Below are 25,958 nucleotides of genomic sequence, written 5' to 3'. Positions count from 1 at the left end.
TCTGTTACAGCAGCCGAACCTCATTTTCCCCATCTATAAAATGAGGTTGAAAAAAAACTTAGTTGACCAGGCTATTGAGATACTTAAACTACTATTTATAAAACTGTTTTATAAAGTGTTAGACCGAAAGATTTCCATCTGGTGTTAAATTTCTACACTGAAAAAGTTATCAGGGATAGATATTCCCATTAATGATGACTTCTGATGTTCTAAGGGCAATATCCTGACTGGTAACATTGACAACCTCTTTCCACATTTTTGATAGTTAAGTAATGACTTACAGAAAGACCATTCTTGCCAAAACCTAGTTAATGATTCACCTTTCCTAATGCTGATTCATTCCCATTTGATCTGTTCCGAGAATTCTTTTTGTTTTCCTCTGCTTCTTTTTGCCTGGAAAAGAAAAGAGTCAGTAGTCATCTTGCAGACACATACTCAGATTTGGAAGGGGCCTTAGAGTTTATGTATACTAAACCACCTCCTTCACAGAGAACCTCTCTGCACCTCTCACAGATGGACAGTGACTTTGGTTATTAAGAAGCTCCCTCATTACAGGGTAGATATTCTAGGCAGATCAAGTCAAATTAATCTCAGAGTCTCCTTTATTTGTATCCAAATTCATCTCCCTATAGCTTTCATCCTTTAGTTTTACTTCACATTCTCAGGAAAACACAGAACAAGCCTGCTGAATCCATTACCTCTTCCTGATATTAATCCTTTAGATATCTAAAGGCAAGTTTCAGGTCTCCAAGTCCGCCTTCCTCAGTTCTTTCACCTTTTTATCATAAGCTGTGGTTTTAATTCTTTACCAATTCACCATTCTTATTCCTCAATTTGTAGGTCAATCTATTATAGTACTATTTCAATTCATTATAATATCATTGGAGCCCAAGATAGAAAGAAGACAAGTGATATAGGAAGTACCTTAGGATCATGGTTTTTTTTTTTAAGCTTTCACCTTTCTGATAAAATATTTATGCCAGTGGTTCCTAAGTTTTCATGTACATTAAGAATCAGCTACGAGATTTTTAAAATCAGATTCACCGTCAATCCCAACAATTTTACTGACAAGATCTACATTGGGATTCAGTAACCTGATTTTTAACAAGCAAGCCAGGTGATTCTGATGCAGTTGACCCAAGATCCAAATACTGCAGAACTCTAGTACACGTATTTCTCCTTCAAAGTTTCATTTGGTAGTGTATATATGTCCATGCCACTCTCTCACTTTGTCACAGCTTACCCTTCCCCCTCCCCGTATCCTCAAGTCCATTCTCTAGTAGGTCTGTGTACCAAACGTAAAATAGATAGCTAGTGGGAAGCAGCCGCATAGCACAGGGAGATCAGCTCGGTGCTTTGTGACCACCTAGAGGGGTGGGATAGGGAGGGTGGGAAGGAGGGAGATGCAAGAGGGAAGAGACATGGGAACATATGTATATGTATAACTGATTCACTTTGTTATAAAGCAGAAACTAACACACCATTGTAAAGCAATTATACTCCAATAAAGATGTAAAAAAAAAAGTTTCTTTTGGCTTTATGCTTAAAAGAAACGTGTATGAATGTATATAACATGAATATGTGTGTGTGTGTGTGTATTTTACGGAGCTCCCTTTTCATATATAAGAAATAGGGAAGTGGTAGTAAATGTATCCTGAGGATTCAAACAAATATAATAAAGTCATGACATCTTAATCAAATACTAGGAAAAAGAGACCACCTGTAATGATTCAGTCTGGTGGAATTCAATCTACAATTGCAGCTCTGCTCAAAAATCTCCAGTGGCTTCTGATCACACATAGAATAAAATCCAATGTCCTTCTCTTGGCCCAAAAAAGCCTTACATGATCTTTCCAAATTAATTTCTGCAATTTTCCACGCAGTAATCTTGAGACACAATGACCTCCTCTCTCTTTCCTGAGCTTGTGAATTTCATATATATATACAGAAACTTGCAGTGGCTCCTGCTCTGCCTGAAACTTTCTTCCTTCAGATGGCCAGCTGGCTCATTTCACTCCCTTTTTCAGGTCTCCCTTACTGTCAGGCTTTCCCCAAACACCATAAAGTAGCACCTCCAATCCCTTTCTGTTGCCTTACTCTGCTTTACTTATCAACACCTGGTCTTGTTATGTAGCTTTTTACTTCTTTGTTTATAATCTGTCTTTCCTATATTATAGTTCCATATGGCAGGAATTTTGTCTTGTTCACTTGAAGAGCACCTGTCCGTGAAGAGTGCCTATTATATAGTAGGCCATCAAAAACCATTTATTGTCAGATGCATGGGTTCCAAAGATTGTAAAATTATTTGATTTATGTTGTTAAATACTTTGTTATGTTGTTAAATATTTTGTTACCTGGAGTACCAGGTAAGTATCTTTTTGTTTTGTTTTTTGTGGTATGCAGGCCTCTCACTGTTGTGGCCTCTCCCGTTGCGGAGCACAGGTTCCGGACGCGCAGGCTCAGCGGCCATGGCTCACGGGCCCAGCCACTCCGCGGCATGTGGGATCTTCCCGGACCGGGGCACGAACCCATGTCCCCTGCATCAGCAGGCGGACTCTCAACCACTGCGCCACCAGGGAAGCCCCAGTTAAGTATCTTATAACATAGATGACATGGATTGTATCAGCAAAGTTTTATCTTAATAATTGTTTGCATCTGAGAGTCATCATTTGTTCCTTCACAAAATTACCCACTATTAATATGTGATGCAGAAAGAAATAGTCATATGTGAAGAGCTATCTCAATTATGTACATCATACCTACGAAGTATGAGGTGTGCAAAGGGGCAACATAGGGTAGCATAAGAGATCATAATAGTCATTCTTTTATTGCTATTAATGGCGACACCTGTTATTTGCTGAACACTAATGACAGTGCTAATAGTGACCATTCACATTTTTTGTGCACCTCCTTTGTGCTAGGCACTGTGCTAAGAGTTTTACATAGTTTTTCTCATTTAACTTTCAAAAGAAACATCATGTGGCTACTATGATTATGGCTGCCCCACCCCCACTATAAATATGAGCAGATTAAAGCCTAGGGACGTGAAATAACCTGTCCAAGAACATGGAGCTGAAATAACCATATGATGCTAATACCCTAGCACTGCCCCATTCTGCCACCCTGCTTCTATTAAAGAATATTATGACATGGAATAAATACTAGGCTGGTATTCAGAAGAACTGGATTCTAGTTTCAGCTCTGAAGTCACTCCCCCATGAGACCTTGTACTTGAAGAAAAAAAATTCAGTTTTTCTCATCTGTAAAATGCAGCACTTGGAATAACTAGATTTTATCACATGGCCTGTAGTACCACAATCACAAGATTGTGATTTTTTTTCAAGGAGAAAAAAAATGTGTGTGGAGAAGCATTAAGTGCTCATTAAATGCATATCAATTAAATACCATAATTAATAACACTGTGATATATGCATCAAATTTTAGAACTATAAGTACCCATCAAGGTTACCTAGAAAACTACCTCAGTATACAGATGGGACCAATAGTGGTTATGTTACTTGCTGCAGTAACACAAATCAAGAGTGGCTGAGCTGGATCATTAACCACTCCAATCAGTACCATTCACCAAAAGAAAATAAATAGAAGGAACAAACCCTGGATTGTGCAATAAATGTGTCCCATACATACGACATGAAGCCACCCTCTTAAACTATGTTGGTTAACTATTCCAATGACCGTTGCAAACCATCCTTAGGATTTAGCCATGATGTGTTCTAAAGAGCAATTATCTACCATGATGACACAGTTCACAGAATTATGATAGAAAATAGAGTAGGAATCAGCCACTGATTAGCTGCCCTTACTAGGGCTCACTGTTCCTTAGGGGATGCAAGAGAAAGAGATAATATTTGAGAATTAACAAAAAGGGTAGTGTTCACGAAAGGAGCTATAGGCAAATGAGAAATAACCATTAATTCAGGAGGAACAGGTGGCTATCTTTTAAACATGCAGGTTGAGAGAATTACTTACAGTTTCTCTTTACACATGGCACACTTATTGTTGTATGATTTGCCATTTTCATTGCGTACAGGATCAATCTCCCGAGTACAGCTGAGTGGTCCATTTTTCATTTGTTTCCGATACTCAGCACATTGGTCCTGAAAGGGAAGAAGAGAGCAGGCCTCTTGGATGACTTGGTCTGTTGTATTGTTATTAAGTTTGTTAAATAATTTGAGTAAGAAGTTCTTGTCTATGTTCTCTTATAAGGCATGTAACATCTAGGATTGCTGTCTACAGAAGAGGAGGGGCTGGAATCATCCATATTCTAAGACATCTGTTGTCATGGGTAATGTTGCTTTTAAGGTTCTACAAAGGGAAATGATAAAGCTGGTTGGGATTTAATCGCACAAATCAAGGGTAAGCAGACTATAGCCTACAGGACTAATCTGTCCTGCTGTCTGTTCTTACATAAGAAGTTTCATATATAAAACTTGAAGCGCACCCTCATTCATTTAAATATTATTTATGGCTGCTTTCCCACAACAGTGGCTATTCAACAGAGTTGAATAGTTGCGACAGAGACCGTGTGACCCGTAATGCCTAAAATATTTGCTATCTGGCCTTTTACAGAAAAAAAAAAATTTGCTGACCTCTAATGTAGATAGAAGGGAGAAAGAAGTGCTGGGAGAAAGCACAGAATCATGCAAAATGCCAAGGAAGACAGGCTTGAGCAAATTATGAAGATAGAGAAAGGGTCTTAACAAGTCTATCATTTGAGAGTGAGAACTCAGGTTCCTACAGGAGAAAATATGGAAAAACAGAAAAGCCAAAATTTATCAAAGGCAGATATTGGGCCTGTGTCAGATCTGGAGGCAAAGAGATGGTCTTGACATCCCCAGGTCATAAGAATAGAAATAAGGTGGCTGTGATCTCAGGCAGTTGTGTTCACATGCACGAGGAGTGAGCTTACATGCAACACTGTTATGCTGACACTTAAAAAAAAAGTCTCAGGAAATGTGCTAAACACTTGCCTAAATTATTTTATTGTATCCCTATAAGAGTAGTGCTAAGTAAGAAAAACTAGAGTTGAGTGAGATGAAGTGATTTATTCAGTGCTTTGCAAGTCCAAGTGGCATGGGTAGGATGATACCTCAAACTATCTGACTCGAAAACCTGTGCTCTTTCACCATATTATTCTGCCTAGGAACAATAGAAAATATACTTCCAAAAAGTGGCTCCATTCAGGGAAAGAGAGAATAATGAAAGGAAATGAAGAGCATGTGATGCTGATGTGGAACATCTCCACATTTATACCACTTACTCTCCTAGGATCATTTATTGGCCTGAAAGCTAGATGATATAAAGAGGAGTCAAGAGACTGGGGTCTGGTATTCATGTTAATTATTTCCAAGTTTAAAGAAGTCAAAGTGAGCCCTAGGGAAACTAAAAATTGCTCAGATATTACTCTACAGTCTTAAGGGGAAAATCCCCTGTCCTTCCAAGGATGCTTTCCAACTCAGCACTACACACATTCATAGCCTTTGACCATAGGGTCTGCCGGGGTCCCAGTGCCATTGAGTTGAGCCCACTCTGGTTATGGAAATTAGAGGCTGCTCTCACCTGAGCTTTCCCTCTTCTGCCACGTTTGCAACCACTCCGTACAGCTTTTCTCTGATTTTCCTTTTCTTTTCTCTCCTTTTCTTTTCTCTTTCTTGCTTCATCTTCTTTCTGGCTGGAAATTGGAAAGTGGGAGGTAGGGAATAATAGATTACAGAGAGTGGAATGCATTTCTGTGAGTTTCTCATCATATGACCAGATTAGATTTGTATGGAATTCACCGGCATTTATTGAACACCTATTACATTGCAGGCCCTCTTCTTTGAAAATATCAATAGAAAGATGAATTATGTCACATCCTTTTGCCTGGAAGAGCTCTAATTGCAGTAGAAGAAAACCAGCGTTTACTTAACCTCAAGCAAGACTAGGTGAGCAATTAATTAGCATTTTGTAAATGCTCATGTGAACCTCCAGCTGGATTTCTCTTAAATACCTCATGTTCAAAAGGTCCCAAAATAATTATCTTCTCTGCCAAATGTGTTCTTCCTCCTGGATTCTCTTTCACAAAGAACAAAACATTGGAGCCATCCCTAACCGGTCCCTCTCCTTCAGCTCGCATAGCTGTTGCCACAGGACGTTGGTTTCACTTTCACAGTGTCTCCTATGTTGACCCACTCACCTTCTATTCTAGCTCCCTTGCTCTAGTTACCTCTCACTGGATTATTGTAATCCCCTACTACCGCCAGCGGTATTCTGAATTTTAGTCCCTTCCTCTTTTCTCCTTTTTACTGCTGACATATGAATCTTCCGAAAGGAACCACATTTACGCCACTTACTCTCCTAGCTGAAAAATTTTAGCAGCTTGCCACTGTATATAGAATTGACTTCAAAATCCATGATCTGGCATTCACAGTTGGTGAAGTGGGTAAGCTCTAACTAAACTAAAATGACTTGCTCTCTTTATGTACATATAGTACAGTTTCTTTAATTTTAGATTTTACCTACACTGTTCCTTCTTCCTCTCATTCCTTCCCATACTGTTCACATATGATCCAAATTACCAGATCTAGTTCTATTCTTCCATAAAACTTTCTATTAACGCTCCCTTTCCTAAACTACCATAACACACTGTATATATCATTTTTCACTTAGCAATTCCTCCTTTGTGTTATATTAATTTATGCCCATGTCTAAACCTTACTGAACTATATGATTTTTGGTAATACTGTTTCATTCAACTTTGTATAACCAACTGTTATACACATTATACATTGTACATGTTCAGCAAATGACTGTTAATGACAAATATTTTAGGTGTACTTCCAAACTTTGTGTAAAGCTATTTTTAGTTTCCTAGAAGTGTGACTGTTTTTTTTTGCAAAAATGCAGGTAGAGGCGTTAGACTGATAGTAAAATCTGTGTATGTTCTTCCCGATGGGGATTACAAAATAATCCAGAAAAGAGATCCACCTGACAGCAAAGGGCTTAAGATTTTACCAAGAAAGATGGTGTGATCATTGTAAGGTGCTACCTCAGAACTAATGGAGAATGTAGTGTAATAACTTAGTCACCTATTGCCTATTTCTAGAATTGTGAATCTTAGCCTCTGTAAAGAGAGATTCACCCCAAAATGCTTTAGAGATCATCATTTGTCATTTTTACATGTAAGGAAAGGACAAACACAATCTATATTATCTTCCCAGCTCTTTGCCTCCCGGCTCTGCCACCCACAGCATGGGCTTCATCTGTGCACTCACAGGACTTCTTTGCACATGGCGCACTTGTTGCCATGGGTCTTGCCATCTGGGCCACGCACAGGATCATTTTCTCGAGTGCAGAAAAGACTTCCATTCTTCAGAAGGCGCCGAAATTCACTGCATGTATCCTAAAAGGAGGAGAAAAGGCAAGAGCTTGGGTATTTTCTTGGAAATTACTTTGTTGGGTCCCTACTAAGTGCTTCCTGGAAAAAAAAAAAAAAAGAAAATGACCTATGAATGTTTCTTTCTGGCAACTGTTTTGTTCAAATCCTAGTAAGCACACAGGACTTAAAAAGAGGTTTCTGTTTCTTTGTCCTTGAGATATAGCCTCCAAATCCAGACTGAACCTGCAGTCACACACAAGCAAGAACCTCTTAATAAACTGGGTTCTCTGCAGACTGGTCACAGTCCTTAGTCAAGATTTTATTGTCCCTCTCTATTATATTATAATGCAATAAAAACACTGCACATGGCATAGAAGTTTAAAGAATTAAGGTTTAGGTAGAACTTTGAAGTTCACCTGGTGCAACCATCTGTACTACGTCTCAATCCCCTTTATGTCATGCCTGCCAAAAAGTGGTCTAATTTGCACTGGAATACCTGCAGTGATGAGTTCGTTACCCTCCAGATAGTTCATTCCACAATTTCTTAAATCATTCCCACAGATTAGCCATAGTGCTACTTTGGGAGGATCTTGGAAAATATCTCTAATCAATCCTATAGGATCCTTATCCTTAGAGTTTTATTTTTCTAAGATGTCACTGCATGGGATGAATACGTTCTTTCAAACCAGTAAGCAAAGTCAACATATTTTACTTCTCTCAGAAAAATTGAGTATATTTTCCTTCCTGCACGCAGAAAGTCCTTCATATATTTGGAGAAAGCTTTCTTGTCCTTCTCCATAGCTCCCTATGTGCTTTTCCAAGAGCAAAGCATCCCCAGATACTTCAGTCTTTCTGTTCCAATCTGTTTCAGTCATTTGCACCATTTTGCATTCTTAATTCTTCCCTTTCAACATAATATTCCAGGTATGTCCAGACAAGCCCAATATGTTGACAGCTATATAATATCATTAGTTAGAATTCCATTCTGTCACCAAGAGACCTTGGATGAGGGGGTCTTGCCTCTCTGTGCCTCAGTTACCTCTTCTATAAAATGGAAATAATGATAGTATCTGTTTCACACAGTTAAAATAATAATGGCCAATATCTATTAAGTATTCAATATATGTGCTGAATTGTTATGAGAATAATGTGAAATAATGTATATCTACTATATCTACAATGACTGACATCTAGGAAGTACTCAGTAAATTTTAGCTTCAGAGTTATGAGGAATTGAGATAGAATAAGCAAATCACTTAAGATCATATAATTAATTACTGGTGGCAAGTAAGACTGAACTTGTGTTTTTTTCTGTATCTTTTAGTTCAAGTCAAAACTCAGTGAGGACAAGAGTGAGTTTTTTCCTAGCTTTCCTTCAAGGTTCACTGCCTGATTCCCTAACTGGTCATATTTAGCAAAAGAAATATGATATGAGAGGATAGTTTATGGATAGTAGCTAATGTGAAATCAGAAATCGTCTGATACTGAAGAATATTTTCTTATTGATGTTGAAAAGGGAAGCATATGAGCTCATATTATTTTTAAATTCAGGCTCACAATTGTGGGGAAAATAACTGTAAACAAACCAATCATACAGAATTCCAAGTGATACTTCATTATAGATTATTTTTAATATCAATAGTTTTTTGATGGGGGCAAGGAAATATCCACAAACCTGGAAAAATCTACCTGGAGTCATTCATTTTGAAACCAAGAAAATATTATTGGGGAAAGTTGCTCTTCTATTTTTCTGCCAACTGCTGACACCAGAGATAATTAAAGTTAAAGCAAGGAACACACCTGGTTTGACCAAATGTGCTCATCCAAAGCTACATAGTGTGTTAGGAATAATGCTAGATTTGGTGTCAGGAAGTCTAAGTTTGAATTGTTTCTGTTTTGCAGCTGTGAGAACTTTGAAACAGTATGAAGATTCTGATACCAATAGTCTCACTACCTTTGTAAGCAAGTTCTTCCTCCTTCTGGATTTTAAATCTTCATTTAAAAATAGGGCATGGAGTAAATCAGAGGTTTGCAAACTATGGCCCATGAGCAAAATCTGGCCTACCACCTTTTTTGTGTAAGTAAAGTTTCATTGGAACACAGCCATGCCCATTTATCTGCATATCATCCATGGCTGTTCTAGAGCTACAATAGCAGAGTTGAGTAGTTGTGACAGAGACTGAATGGTCACAACCTAAAATATCTACTGTCTGGCCCTTTAAGAAAATTTTATCAACCCCTGGACTAACTAAACCTTGAGTTCTCTCACATAGGCCTTCAGTGATTCCATGAGTTATTTTTAAAGAGAAACTGCAAACCGCATTGTGGTATGAAGCTTCCAAGATAACTACCTTTTCAGCTCCTCTCTTAGGTCTTTTGGATTCAGCTTCTTTTTCTTTTGCTTCTTGCTGGCTATAAGAGAAAGGCAGGGGGAACAATCATTCCTAGTACCCAACACATATTATCCTAAAGGGGAATCTCTCTTGATAGATATATTCCATTACTTGTACACCTATACCAACTTAGCTTGGGAGTAGAAAGGTAAATGTACATCTCTCCATATTGTTCTTCTTGTTTTTAGTATTGCTTAAAGAGTAAGGCACATATGCCATGGCCAGACAGTAAATAAATTTTCACTACTCTGTTTATTTTGGAAAACAAAGGTATCGGCCTTCTCCTCAGAAAGCAACTAGGATACTTAAAAAATGACTAAATATTAGCAAATTTTTAATTTGCTAGCACCCAGTGATTACATCTTTGGATTATTCATGACAGTATGTACGCAGAGAACAAAAATTCCAATCCTTATATGCCATTAACTCTGGAGGAGTTTCCTCTTAGCACATGGTCCTCCCTTAATGGCAATTCAGGTACCTTTCAGAACACTGAGAACACTACAAAGAAATGCACCGAGTATATGGCTTTGTAAGAGTAAATCCCCAAACTCAGTGCAAAGATAGCCATCTGCCTCCTAGAAAAAACCTTCAATATCATCTCTCTTGCCCACCACAGGCCTGTCTTCTCCGACACTCAGCAGGAGCAGTGACTGCAGGTCTACTCACAAGAAGGCTGCACACATGAAGCAGGTGTTGCCGTGGATTTTCCCATCTGGGCCCTCGATGGGGTCATTCTCTGTGGTGCAGGGAAGACGTCCGTTCCTCACATAGTTACGGTATTCACGGCACAGCTCCTGCCAAGTGAGGGAGGGTTTAAGAATCAGGTAACTAGGGCTTCCCTGCTGGGGCAGTGGTTGGGAGTCCACCTGCCGATGCAGGGGACATGGGTTCGTGCCCCAGTCCGGGAAGATCCCACATGCTGCGCAGTGGCTGGGCCCATGAGCCATGGCCGCTGAGTCTGCACGTCCGGAGCCTGTGCTCCACAACGGGAGAGGCCACAGCAGTGAGAGGCCCGTGTACCACACACACACAAAAAAATAGAATCAGGTAACTAAATATTGAAAGCTTCCTCCACGTTACCCCTCTGAAAACTATGATATAATGTCCCAAACATAATGGATGCATCAAGAAGACGATGCAGAAGGTTAGTATTAGCCAGATGCTGTTCAGAGGCCTAGGTCACACACTGTTTGGAATATGAGATTGCTGTCACTTATCTAATTATAAAACCTTCAATTTACCCGAATATTATTCTGGGCTAGGCACTGTGAGAGATACAAAAAAGAATGATTTATTGTCCCTTTCGTAAAGCAATTTGTGGTTGGCAGAATAATAGCTCCTGCCCCCAAATTTGTCCAAGTCCTGATATCCAGGACCTGTGAATATATTGCAGGGCAGGGGGGACTTTGCAGATGTGTTTAAGTTAAGGACCTAGAGATAGGGATATTATCCTGGATTATCCTAGTATGCCCAATGAAATCAAAAGGGTCAGTCCTTAAAACTGGAAGAGTAAGACGGGAGAGAGTGAGAGGGAGATATGACTACAGAAGAACAATTAGAGATGCAATGTTGTTGGCCTTGAAGATGATGGAAACAGTCCAGGAGCCAAGGAACATGAACGTCCTCTAGAAGCTAGAAAAAGCAGAGACATTCATTGCAGAGTTCCTGGAAAATGAAGAAAATATGTTCTCAGAGTGGTTTCCTATCCTCCCTACACTTTTGTCTATTATGAAGACAAGTAATGCAGAGTAAGAAGTAAAAAGAAAAGTGATTACATGTAGCAGTAAGTCAGTAAGCATTTAAAAGTCTTCTATCGGGGCTTCCCTGGTGGTGCAGTGGTTAAGAATCCACCTGCCAATGCAGGGGACACAGGTTCGAGCCCTGGACTGGGAAGATGCCACATACCACAGAGCAACTAAGCTCGTGCGCCACAACTACTGAGCCCGCCTGCCACGACTACTGAAGCCTGCACACCTAGAGCTCGTGCTCTGCAACAAGAGAAGCCACTGCAGTGAGAAGCCTGCGAACCACAATGAAGAGTAGCCTCCCCCCACTGCAACTAGAGAAAGCCCGTGTGCAGCAACGAAGACCCAATGCAGCCCAAAATAAATAAATAAATTAATTTAAAAAAATAAAAAAATAAAAGGCTTCTATCATAGACTCAGAATTGTGATGTCACTATAGTGGATCTGTAAATATTTACCATCAGCATTCTTTTGAGGGTGCTTAAATATTGGTGCAGAAGAAGGCTGATAAAATTGGTGGAGAGCAATATAAAATATATATGTTTATGATGTGTTGCACATCACAGTCTATAAAAGCTAGGAAAGATCAAGGTGAGGAGATTCAACAGGCCTGGAAGGGGAAGCTTCCTGGAAAAACTGAGAGTATACATACAGGATAAACCCTAGGAAAAACACACCAAGGCACATATTAATCAATCAAACTAACAGAAACTAAATTCAAAGAAAAAATATTAAAAACAGCAAGGGAAAACCAAAATATAACATACAAAGGAATCCCCAGAAGGTTATCAGCTGATTTTTCAGCATAAACTCTGCAAGCCAGAAGGGAGTGGCCGGATATACTTAAAGTGATGAAAGAGAAAAACCTACAACCAAGATTACTCTACCCAGCAAGGATCTCATTCAGATTTGATGGAGAAATCAAAAGCTTTTCAGACAAGCAAAAACTAAGAGAATTCAGCACCACCAAACCAGCTTTACAACAAATGCTACAGAAACTTCTCTAGGTGGGAAACACAAGAGAAGAAAAAGACCCACAAAAACAAACCCAAAACAATTAAGAATATGGTAATAGGAACATACATATTGATAATAACCTTGAATGTAAATGGATTAAATGCCCCAACCAAAAGACACAGACTAGCTGAATGTTTACAAAAACAAGACCCATATATATGCTGCCTACAAGACACCACTTCAGACCTAGGGACACATACAGACTGAAAGTGAAGGGATGGAAAAAGATATTCCATGCAAATGGAAATCAAAAGAAAGCTGGAGTAGCAATACTTGTACCAGATAAAATAGACTTTAAAATGAAGACTGTTCCAAGAGATAAGGAGGGACACTACATAACGATCAAAGGATCAATCCAAGAAGAAGATATAACAGTTACAAATGTTTATGCACCCAATATAGGAGCACCTTAATACATAAGGCAAATGCTAACAACCATGAAAAGAGAAATCGACAGTGACATGATAATAGTAGGGGACTTTAACACCCCACTTACACCAATGGACAGATCATCCAAACAGAAAATAAATAGGGAAGCACAAACTTTAAATGACACAATAGACTAGATAGATTTAATTGATATTTATAGAACATTCCACCCGAAAGTGGCAGAGTACATTTTCTTTTCAAGTGCACATACAACATTCTCCAGGATAGATCACATCTTAGGTCACAAATCAAGCCTCAGAAAATTTAAGAAAATTGAAATCGTATCAAGCATTTTTTCTGACTATAACGCTATGAGACTGGAAGTCAATTAAAGGAAAAAAACTGTAAAAACCACAAATACATGGAGGCTAAACAGTGTGCTACTAAATAACCAAGAGATCACTGAAGAAATCAAAGAAATTAAAAAATACACAGAAACAAATGACAAGGAAAACACGACAACGCAAAACCTATGGGATGCAGGAAAAGCAGTTCTAAGAGGGAATTTTATAGCATTCAATCTCACCTCAAGAAACAAGAAAAATCTTAAGTAAACAATCTAAACCTACACTTAAAACAACTAGAGAGGGCTTCCCTGGTGGTGCAGTGGTTGAGGGTCTGCCTGCTGATGCAGGGGACACGGGTTTGTGCCCCGGTCCAGGAAGATCTCGCATGCTGCGGAGTGGCTGGGCCCGTGAGCCATGGCCGCTGAGCCTGCGCGTCTGGAGCCTGTGCTTCGCAAGGGGAGAGGCCACAACAGTGAGAGGCCCGCGTACCGTGCGGAAAAAAAAAAAAACAACTAGAGAAAGAAGAACAAAGACAACCCAAAGTCAGTAGAAGAAAAGAAATCATAAAGATCAGAGCAGAAATAAATGAAATAGAAATGAAGAAAGCAATAGGAAAGATCAATAAAACTAAAAGCTGGTTCTTTGAGAAGATAACAAAATTGGTAAACCCTTAGCTAGACTCATCAAGCAAAAAAGGGAGAGGATGCAAATCAGTAAAATTAGAAATGAAAAAGGAGAAATCACAAATGACACTGCAGAAATACAAAGGATTATAAGAGACTACTACAAACAACTATATGACAATAAAATGGACAACCACGAAGAAATGGACAAATTCTTGGAAAGGTACAATTTTCAAGACTGAACCAGGAAGAATTAGAAAATATGAACAGACCTATCAATATAAACAGTAATGAAATTGAAATCATAATTAAAAATCTTCCAACAAACAAAAGTCCAGGACCCGATGGCTTCACAGGTGTATTCTATCAAACATTTAGAGAAGAGCTAACACCCATCCTTCTCAAACTCTTCCAAAAAATTGCAGGGGGAGAAACTCCCAAATTCATTCTATGAAGCCACCATCACCCTGATACCAAAACCAGAAAAAGATATCACAAAAAAAGAAAACTATAGACCAATATCACTGAGGAACATAGATGCAAAAGTCCTCAACAAAATACTAGCAAACAGAATCCAACAGCACATTAAAAGTATCATACACCATGATCCAGTGGGATTTATCCCAGGGATGCAAGGATTCTTCAGTATATGCAAATCAATCAGTGTGGTACAGCACATTAACAAATTAAGGAATAAAAACCATATGATCATCTCAATAGGTGCAGAAAAAGCTTTTGACAAAGTTCAACACCCATTTATGATAAAAACTCTCCAGAAAATGGGCATAGAGGGAACCTATCTCAACATAATAAAGGCCATATATGACAAAGCCACAGCAAGCATCATACTCAATGGTGAAAAACTGAAAACATTTCCACTAAGATCAGCAACAAGACAAGGATGTCCACTCTCGCCACTCTTATTCAACATAGTTTTGGAAGTCCTAGCCATGGCAATCAGAGGGAAAAAAATAACTAAAAGGAATACAAATAAAACTGATACAAGGAATACAAATAAAACTGTCATTGTTTGCAGATGACATGATACTATACATAGAGAATCCTAAAAATGCCACCAGAAAACTATTAGAACTAAGCAATGAATCTGATAAGGTTGCAGGATACAAAATTAATGCACAGAAATCTCTTGCATTTCTATACACCAACAATGAAAAATCAGAAAGAGAAATTAAGGAAACACTCCCATTTACCATTGCAACAAAAGGAATAAACTTATCTAGTAATAAACCTGACTAAGGAGGCAAAAGACTTGTACTCAGAAAACTATAGAACACTAATGAAAAATATCAAAGATGACAAAAACAGATGGAGAAATATACCATGGTCTTGGATTGGAAGAATCAATATTGTGAAAATGACTATACTACCCAAAGCAATCTACAGATTCAGTGCAATCGCTATCAAACTACCAGTGGCATTCTTCACAGAATTAGAACAAAAAATTTTACAATTTGTATGGAAACACAAAAGAACCCGAATAGCCAAAGCAATCTTAAGAAAAGCAGAGTTGGAGGAATCGGGCTCCCTGGCTTCAAATTATACCACAAAGCTACAGTAATAAAGACAGTATGGTACTGGCACAAAAATAGAAATATAGATCAGTGGTACAGGATAAAATGCCCAGAGATAAACCCACACACATATGGGCACCTAATTTACAACAGTGGAGGCAAGAACATACAATGGAGGAAAGACAGCCTCTTCAATAAGTGGTGCTGGGAAAACTGGACAGCTACATGTAAAAGAATGAAATTAGAACACTACCTAACTCTACACAAAAATAAACTCCAAATGGATTAAAGACTTAAATGTAAGACCAGACACTATAAAACTGTTAGAGGAAAACAGAAAAAACACTCTATAACATAAACCATAGCAAGATCTTTTTTGACCAACCTCCTAGAGTATTGGAAATAAAAACAAAAATAAACAAACGGGACTTAATTAAACTTAAAAGCATTTGCACAGCAAAGGAAACCATAAACAAGACAAAAAGACAACCCTCAGAATGGGAGAAAGTATTTGCAAATGAAACAACAGACAAAGGGTTAATCTCCAAAATATACAAAGAGCTCATGGAGCTCAATATCAAAAAAACAAACAATCCAGTTAAAAACTGGGTGGAAGACATAGACATTTCACCAAGGAAGACATGCAGACGGCCAAGAGGCACCTGAAAAGATGCTCAACATCAGTAATTATTAGAGAAATGCAAATCAAAACTACAATGAGGTATCACCTCAGGCCAGTCAGAATGGCCATTATCAAAAAATCTAGAAACAGTAAATGCTGGAAAGGGTGTGGTGAAAAGGGAACACTTGTGCACTGCCGGTGGGAATGTAAATTAATACAACCACTATGGAGAACAGTATGGAGTTTCTTTAAAAAACTAAAAATAGAACTATCATACGACCCAGCAATCCCACTATTGGGCATATACCCTGAGAAAACCACAATTCAAAAAGAGACATTTACCACAATGCTCACTGCAGCACTATTTACAATAACCAGGACATGGAAGCAACTTAAGTGTCCATTGACAGATGAATGGATAAAGAAGATGTGGCACATATATACAATGGAATATTACTCAGCCATAAAAATAAACGAAATTGAGTTATTTGTAGTGAGGTGGAGGGACCTAGAGTCTGTCATACAAGTGAAGCAAGTTAGAAAGAGAAAAACAAATACTGATGCTAACGCATATATATGGAATCTAAAAAAAAAAAATGGTACTGATGAACTTCGTTGCAGGGCAGGAATAAAGATGTAGACATAGAGAATGGACTTGAGGACACAGGGTGGAAGGGGGAAGCTGGTGCGAAGTGAAAGTAGCATTGACAATATATACACTACCAAATGTAAAATAGTTAGCTAGTGTGAAGCAGCCGCATAGCACAGGGAGATCAGCTCAGTGCTTTGTGATAACCTATAGGGGTGGGATAGGGAGGATGGGAGGGAGGTTCAAGAGGGAGGGAATACGGGGACATATGTATGCATATGGCTGATTCACTTTGTTGTACAACAGAAACTAACACAGTATTGTGAAGCAATTATACTCCAATAAGGATCTATTAAAAGAAAAGAAAGAAAGACATATCTGAAACAAAGATATGGGGGAGAGAACAAATATGAAAGTATGATGCCTGGAGAAACTGACACCTTTCTGGGAGTTACTTGATAAAGTCCAGGGATGGGGGATGCATATTTGAAACAGAAGAGTAACAATGGGAGTGGAGAGGAGGAGGAATGTGTTAAGAACATTTGAAAAATCTAATAGGATTTAGAAACTGATCAAACATTATGGATAAAACAAATTTTCAATTCTGAATTACTAATAAAAAGATGGTTCCAGGTAACAAAGTTACTGAGAAAATGAATCAGTTTAAAGGCAACATTTTAAACTGTCAACTTTCCCCCCCCAAATTATTAGGCTTATACTTTTGAGGCTGTTGTTAGGAAACAGAATAAATAAAGGTAAACCTTGTGTAAGGCTATGTGAGAGTAATCCTACATCTATGTAAAGACAGACTTTGCTCTGCTACTTATAAAATTGTAAAATTATAGAAATGTGAAGTAGATTAAAAATAATTAGAAAGTCAAAGGATTTAATTAATAGTCATAATTGAAAGTGAAAATACTAGTATTCCTCCATAGCTGGGTGCTGACAAAGATCAAATATGAAAATATGTGTGCTCTTTGTTTTGTAAATTGAACTAATGTGAATGATAGGGATGTTGTGCTCTCTTTAAAATAGCTAAGAGGTAGGAATTATGTAACCTGAAATTAGTAAATTGTAAAAATTGATAGTAATAACCTGTGCCTGACAACAGAAATCTTAAGAAAAGCCAAATAAGTTAAACTCCATTTTTTATGAACTAAACCTTAAATTTTGAATTATCATGAAATAAAATTGATACTCAGGAAACTTGTACTTAAGACTTTTTTTTCCAGGTTAAAGGTTATATTTATTCATTTTTTAAATTAATTTTTATTGGAGTATAGTTGACTTACAATGTTTGTTAGTTTCTGCTATACAGCAAAGTGAATCAGTTATACATATACCTATATCCACTCTTTTTTGATTCTATTCCCATATAGGTCATTACAGAGTATTGAGTAGAGTTCCCTGTGCTATATAGTAGGTTCTTATTAGTTATCTGTTTTACATATAGTACTATGTATATGTCAATTCCAGTCTCCCAATTTATCCACCGCCATTTCCCCTTTGGTAACCATAAGATTGTTTTCTACATCTGTGACTCTATTTCTGTTTCATAGGTTCATTTGTACCATTTTTTAAGATTCCACATGTAAGCGATATCATATGATATTTATCTTTCTCTGTCCCCCCAAAAACAGGAAAACATTTATGCTAATGAGATATCTAGAATGTTATTGCAGAGAAAAAATGTCAGGGTATAATATAAGAATTTGTGAGAAGATTACCTTTGCAGTTTCTCTTTTAGCCTTTGCTCTTGCTCTTTCTTCTTGTTGACTGTAAGAAACAGGAAAAAAGAGAGAAGAATCTTAATACAGTAGTATAGATTCTTAACATTCACAGGTTGATCATTCATTGCTTTGATTATTCTCAAGCAACTCCAAAGATCCACTCATAGTAGGTGTAATTTTATTGGGTAATAATTAGAATGATTTACCACACCTCAAGAGAATGGTGTTCAAGGGAAAACCCCTTAATTAATGAGTAAACCTATTTAGCTTCCCAGCAAATATCCTGGAATAGGACTTTCTTATTTGCTGATTCTTTTACATCTGCAAAAGGTGCAGAACTCTTTATAAAGTGGTGATATTTAGCTTCTGGGAGGCAGTATAGCATGGTGATTAAGAAGAAAGTTAAGAAGAAAGACTCTGCAGCCAAATAGAATAAGGAACACAAAAAGTGTCTTAACCTCTCTGTGTTTTCCTCATCTTTAAATGGGGAAATGGAGTGGAGGGATAGAAGAGGTCATAAGAATACTTCTCTCATAGGACTGTTGTGAGCATTAAATAAGTTGATACATGTAAAACAGTTAGAATTAGTATCCGGTACATAATAAAGTGACTGATAAAAGTGATTGTCATCATCAGCATTGTAAGCATTATTGAAAGTGAACACTCCAAAAACAGGCATATTGGTCTTCCCTGATGGCGCAGTGGTTAGGAATCCGCCTGCCAATGCAGGGGACACGGGTTCGAGCCCTGGTCTGGAAAGATCCCACATACCGCAGAGCAACTAAAAGTCCGTGTGCCATAACTACTGAGCCTGCACCCTAGAGCCCCCAAGCCACAACTACTCAGCCCACGTGCCACAACTACTGAAGCCCGTGCTCCTAGAGCCCGTGTTCTGCAACAAGAGAGACCACCGCAATGAGAAGCCCGTGCACCGCAAGGAAGAGTGGCCCCCTGCTCACCACAACTTGAGAAAGCCCGTGTGCAGCAGTGAGGACCCAACACAGCCAAAAATGAATAAATAACTTTTATTTATATAAATAAAATAAATAAATAAAAACAACAAAAAAACAGGCACATGATGAAAATGAAATGAGAGTAATAGCTATTAACCATTTTGGATGAGTAACAGTGTTAGAAATTAAGTTTAATATACTCAGTATGCAGCATAATTAGATCTATAATGCAGATAATTCAATCATGTTGTAGAAACAAAAATAATTTGCTAAAACGTTTTCATACGTTACAGTCAACGTAAAAACTGCTCATTGATCAACTTAAAACTTTTTTAAAAGTTGAAAACACTATTTGTATATGATATTAAAGTGTTTAAGAAATGACTGTGGAGGGAAGTATGGTTCTTAAGAAAGGCAATAGCCTTTGCTAACATATCCATAAAATATGAGGCAATAAAATTTTAATTGGATAAGGAATTTTTATATTGATGGAACAAACTAAAATAGCTCCAAAATTGTGGGGTTTCTTATACTTCTTTATATGGATACTGATCCAAACTTTACTGTGAGTCTAAGTTGACTATAAAATTTAAGAAGCATTTTCTTTTCATAATGGAAACTTGTCAGAGGAAACAGCAGAGATGACCACTAGGTGGCAGACTTACTTCCTTATCTATGAAAGATTAAGGTAAAGAAAAAGACTGAGATGAGCGTAACAGGCAGATGTTACTACCAGAAGTTGATAATGGCTTTGCTAAATAATTATACCCTGTCTACACCCTACATTGAGAAATCTTATCATTTTCTTCATTTTTCCTGGGCCGAAATTTCCATCATTCTCATCTTCTCTGGGCCTTAATTTTTTTCCATCTATAACTTGGGATAATACAGAACCCATTTCATACGGTTGTTGTGAAGATTAAATGAGATTGGGTAGCAAAACCCAAGTATATGCCGATTATATGCCAATAAATGTTGGTTATGATAATTATATGGTCATCGTCATGACTTCCATCTAACAGATTTTTTAATGCTTCCATGGCTCACTTATACTATGGGACAAATCTGCTGGGTTGTATTGCTCTCCACTAGGGAAGACGGAATGACTGAATCCTTTCAGAGATTCTGGGCATCTAGAAAATAGAGTATCCCTTGGGACAAAGACTTAAGGAATACAGCAGACTCTGGTTTGAGAGGACATACCATGTTGTCTATTCTAAAGTCATACTTTAGTCCCCTGTAAATGAGGTATTCAACTCCTATACAACAAAATCATCATTCCTGAAGCAGCCTTTCTCTAACTATTGCAGAGTTCATCTTCATGTTGTGCCCAAATCTGTCTCCCTATATCTCTCATCAATTTTAATTCTGTTCCTTGAGGTCACACAGAACGAGTAGAAATAAAAATCATGAACCAACACAAAACAAAAATTCCTAAAATTTGCCATGCACCATAATGATATCAATATATTACATGTAATCTCATGCATTTCCTCTTTCAGCTGATAATCCTTCAGAAAACTAAAAGCAATTAGTATGGTTGTCATAGAGTATTCTCTTCTCTGAAAAAAGGATTCAGAGTTCTTTCTGAAATGTCCTGAAATTATTCTGCATTTTTTATATCACAGTAGTTATCATCTGAAAGCTCTCCACTTGGTTTTGGAGTTTTTTGTGTGTTTGTTTTTTAGTTCATTTAAATGTGACACACAAGAAGAGGAAAACTGGGCTTCCCTGGTGGCGCAGTGGTTGAGAGTCCGCCTGCCGATGCAGGGGACACGGGTTCGTGCCCCAGTCCGGGAAGACCCCACATGCCGCGGAGCGGCTGGGCCCGTGAGCCATGGCCGCTGAGCCTGCGCGTCCAGAGCCTGTGCTCTGCAACGGGAGAGGCCACAACAGTGAGAGGCCTGCGTACCGCAAAAAATAAAAAAAATTAAAAAAAAAAGAAGAGGAAAACTACACTGAAGTTTTACACTGAAGAGGAAAACGCATTATTCATAATTGTTGGAAAACTGCCCTTAGCAGTTCCCTGTCCCCACTGCCTCAGAAGCCCCAAGCTCTACTCACAAGAGAGCCTCACACATGAAGCAGAGGTTGACGTGCTCCTTCCCATCTGGGCCCTGGATGGGGTCGTTCTCTCTAGTGCAAAGAAGATGTCCATTCTTCATGGATTTGCGGTATTCCCTGCACAACTCCTGTGAAATCAAGGAGGGAAGTTTGAGGTGTTGAACACGGGTTGGATCAGATTGCAAAAACTGCTCAAGTTTATACATTTTTCTTAAATGGCGGTCAGCACTTAGCAAATTTTAGAATAGTTCTTAACTTTGAAGACGTGAATATTTTTAAATGATAAAAGTTACAGACCCTCAACCGAGAAATAGTCACATATGCACATGTGTACATGCACACATATAAACAAATACACAAACCACAAACTGTATCAATGTTTCATACAGTTTAAGGGAATTTATGGGTTCCCTGAACGCCATCTATGGATCCCAGGTCCATATGCCTCTGACTTGTTGAAGAAGGTCCCCTCACCTCAAAGGAAGATGTATTCTCAGATTGCCTTTTATTTTTTGATTCATCTTCCCTGTTTTTCTTTTCTTTTTTTTCTGCTTGGCTAAAAAAGAGTGATTTAAAAAGAGATGAGTAAGAATCATAGAATCTCCAGATTGAAAGTGATCTAAAATACTCAAATATCATTCAGTTATTACAGTTATATATATTATGAACCATGTATGAACTGATGTACTGTTTGGCATATTGATATGTTTGCTAGTGATCTGTCGTGTTTTCAGATGATTTCATATCCCACTCTGCAAGGGTATGATCCTTGTTTCATGTCATTTACACTTTCACGGGAACTCAACCAGTGATTGATATGCAGGAATCATTCTTTGACAATTATGACACTGTGCAAAAATGTATCACAAAAAAATGCCATTGATAAGAAACAAACACAATTTAAGAAACAAAATAGAATAAAGCTCCAAAAAAAGAGAAATGAAGCAGAAAGGACAAAACCCTCCCTCATTTTCCCAGCAGCAGCTCTACTCACAGCATAGTCGCACACATGGAGCAGGGGTTGTTATACATTTTCCCATCTGGGCCCTTGGTGGGGTTAATCTCTTTGGTGCAGGGGAGTGTTCCATTTGTCATAAACTTGAGGTATGGTCTGCACGGCTTTTGCCAAGATAGAGAAGGTAATTTGGACACACGTTTTATTCCCATTCAGAGCAGAAGTTTGAAGCATCTACATTGGTAGAAACTAATCTTTGAGCCCAGGATTTTAGTTGTGTTTTCTCTCAAATATAAAATTCAATTGAACAAAAAAAACCCTCGTGATTTGCTAAGAGATGGAAACAAATAAGACATAATAGGATGTATAATAAAAGAGGTAGATAAGTAAACTCCACTATAATCTAAATAGAATAAAATAAGTGCAAACATACAGGTACAAGAAAATCTGAGAACTCAGAGGTTGGGACCATGAAATCTGATTGTGGAAATCAGGGAAGATGTCAGGGAACTAGGATACTTTGAGTGAGACTTTGAAGAGTAAATAGGATTTTCCTGGTTAAGAAATGGATTCAGAAATACACATTTTAGATTGCTAAAATAAGCTGAGAAGCACATGTCAGAAACTACATGGCCTATAGCAGAACATGAATTTCTGAATGACGGTAAGGAGCCAAATAAGAGAGTTAAGGAGACTGAAATGCATCCTTTAGTTGATAATGAGTTATTTGTGCATTTTAAGAAGAGCAGTATTATGATCTAGTTAATATTTTGAAACTACTCCAGCTGTGTTAGGGAGGATGGTTGGATAAGAAAAAGAATAGAACTTAGAGGGAAGATTAGGAGACTTTCATCATCTAAAGAAGAAGTTAACGGTAACTTATATAAAGCCATGAAAATGAATATTGTAATATTTCAAAGGTAAAAACTATGTTTTCTGTGTGTGTACAATGTATTTTGAACCCAACTCAGATGTGAAATTTCAAAAATTCACATGTAGAAAATATACACTAAGTGTCTCAGGAAAGTGGTAAGCAAAAGCTAGCATAGTCTGTAAATGATGAAACTAGAACTAGAAATCATTTTTTTTCAGACTGCAAATAAGTTCTTTTTACTGTACAGAGTTAGTCTCTGAAGCAGCAAGAATTGATCCACTCCCATATCATTCATCTCAATGTCATCTCCAGATTGAAAGGTTAAGGTTTTCTGGGGATTTTTGCAGGGCAATATTCCAGCCTTTAGGCTCTTTGAAGTGTGTTCAAATTACAGTCTACTCACTGCATATGAGTCTACTCTTCCAGGTTCTCTTTTACTTCTTGCTTTTGCTTCAGCCTTTTTCTTTTCTTCAGCTTTTGCTTGGCTGAATTAGAAAAAACAAAACAAAACAAAAACAGGACAGATCCATAGGACCAAACACAGTCAATGGTTTCTCCACATTTCTGCATTGCTAATCTGTCCTCCCTCCTGAAGAAGGAGCAACTTTGCCCCTTTATCACTACATACTAATGAGAAGCAACAAAACAGCCTCCAGTATAAGATACCAGAACTTCTTCGTAGTTTCTGCATAACACTGAAATAAAGATAGCGTTACTTGTGGATTTGGGAGACTTGCTTTCTGTAAATTACCTTTTTTGGCTGTGGTCAGAAAAGGAACATCATCAGTGTTCATCAAGGAGATATCAAAACTAGTACCGTGGGCTTCCCTGGTGGCGCAGTGGCTGGGGGTCCGCCTGCTGATGCAGGGGACGCGGGTTCGTGCCCCGGTCTGGGAAGATCCCACGTGCTGCAGAGTGGCTAGGCCCGTGAGCCATGGCCACTGAGCCTGCGCGTCCGGAGCCTGTGCTCCGCAATGGGAGAGGCCACAACAGTGAGAGGCCCCAACAGTGAGAGGCCCGCGTACCGCAAAAAAAAAAACAAAAAAAACAACTAGTACTGCGGTGACATTACACCTGGAGCCTGAAAGTGGCCTTAATAAAGCACATTGACTGGTCCCCTTGTTTCACAGAGACAAGGTGAGGTGGTGAGGGCTTTGCTTATAATCTCAGGATATGACAACAACTAACCCAAATTTCTCCTCTCAAGTCTATGTTCTGTCTACCACGTCGTGTATGCCGTAGCTTTATTAATTCAGTTTACCTGTATTGCTTACTCATGGCTGTGTTATCTGTAAGAAAATGTAGGATGGGTGGAAAAATAATAATTTCCATACATTGATAAACCAAATGAGCCAAATTTGCTTTGTACAATGGAATTGCATGGTATGTACAGTTAACTGATGGTATTTCAACCATACCTGGTTGTCAATCAAATTACAAAAGACCAAAGATTCTAAATGTAGTCAACTACTTAATCTGAACTCAATCAGATAAACTGAGTACAGTCCCAAATTTTGAAACCAAACTCAGTTATAACTTACTGAGAAATGTCACATTATATGAAGTAACATTTACTGTAATTTAATAAGAGTTCATGGTTGTTTCATGGGCAACTTCAATAATCAGTTTCTGCAGTAAGTGTTAACTTTGGGTCTTTGCCTCTCTGGAAGATGAGATGCCTATAAACTTGTACAACGGGTTCACAATATGAAGCTTCAGCAGTAGGGAGAATTTGATATTTGCATAAGTCAGGATGTTCCAGTGCTAAGAGAATGAGTGTCGGGGCTAACAGACATCTTGGCATAAATGCTCTAGGTACTTATTCCCAGCTCTATTACTTACATTCTCCATGTAATTTCCTGAACTCCCTTCCCAGTTTGCCCATCTATGAAACAAGCTAGTTCTATTAGATTACTGTAGGTTCCCTTTTCTCTTCGACATTCTAAAACTCTGTACTCACTAGAAGTCTTGACACATGGAACACAAGTTGCCATGCATTTTCCCATCTGGGCCACGAATAGGGTAATTTTCTTTGGTACAGAAAGGGATTCCATTCATTGCATGATCCTGATACTCACTGCAGAGTTTCTGAATAAAGAAAATAAGACAGTTTAGATATGGTTCTCTATAAACTTTAGATACTCTTTATCAAAGATATTGGAAAAGAGGAATTAAGGACAAAAAAATAAAACATTTAGGATGTATAATTGTCCAAAAGTTTTGTGATATTTCTCTGCTTGTAAGATTCATCCATTTGGGGCTTCCCTGGTGGCGCAGTGGTTAAGAATCTGCCTGCCAATGCAGGGGACACGGGTTCGTGCCCCGGTCCGGGAAGATCCCACATGCCGTGGAGCAGCTAAGCCCATGAGCCACAACTACTGAGCCTGCGCTCTAGAGCCCACGAGCCACAGATACTGAGCCCACATGCTGCAACTACTGAAGCCTGCACGCCTAGAGCCCGTGCTCCACAACATGAGAAGCCACCACGATGAGAAGCCCGTGCACTGCAATGAAGAGTGGCCCCGGCTCGCTGCAGCTAGAGAAAGCCTGTGCGCAGCAACGAAGACCCAGTGCAACCAAAAATAATTTAAAAAATAAATTAAGATTCATCCATTTAAGTGTTCAACAAATATATTAAGTTAAAGGGATTAAATATGAATGTGATTTAGCGCTTTTATGTCAAGTGAAAAGGATAAGGAATTGCAATATAAAAAGCTAAGGGATATGACACATGTCTAAATTAAGTATGCACTAGCATATAGGA

General features: G+C 38.3%; 1 protein-coding gene across 1 annotated transcript in view; it reads right to left on the bottom strand.

Annotated features, from left to right (window-relative positions):
- The window catches only part of SPINK5 (serine peptidase inhibitor Kazal type 5), a gene marked incomplete at its 5' end in the record, with an annotated part of 69,330 nt that overhangs the window by 15,366 nt on the left and 28,006 nt on the right, over positions 1–25,958 (bottom strand). Inside the window, 11 exons of the mRNA XM_082650338.1 lie at positions 321–393; positions 3,991–4,118; positions 5,581–5,692; positions 7,275–7,402; positions 9,730–9,790; positions 10,441–10,568; positions 18,346–18,394; positions 21,366–21,493; positions 21,840–21,921; positions 23,587–23,679; positions 25,155–25,282. Of these exons, the coding sequence (XP_082506464.1) occupies positions 321–393; positions 3,991–4,118; positions 5,581–5,692; positions 7,275–7,402; positions 9,730–9,790; positions 10,441–10,568; positions 18,346–18,394; positions 21,366–21,493; positions 21,840–21,921; positions 23,587–23,679; positions 25,155–25,282 (1,110 nt within the window). The remainder of the gene's footprint in view (positions 1–320; positions 394–3,990; positions 4,119–5,580; positions 5,693–7,274; positions 7,403–9,729; positions 9,791–10,440; positions 10,569–18,345; positions 18,395–21,365; positions 21,494–21,839; positions 21,922–23,586; positions 23,680–25,154; positions 25,283–25,958) is intronic.

This window comes from Grampus griseus, assembly GCF_964374135.1.
Source record: "Grampus griseus genome assembly, chromosome: 3".
Classification (NCBI taxonomy): domain Eukaryota; kingdom Metazoa; phylum Chordata; class Mammalia; order Artiodactyla; family Delphinidae; genus Grampus; species Grampus griseus.
Note: the sequence above shows the minus strand (reverse complement) of the source record. Positions and strands in the feature narration are given on the sequence as shown.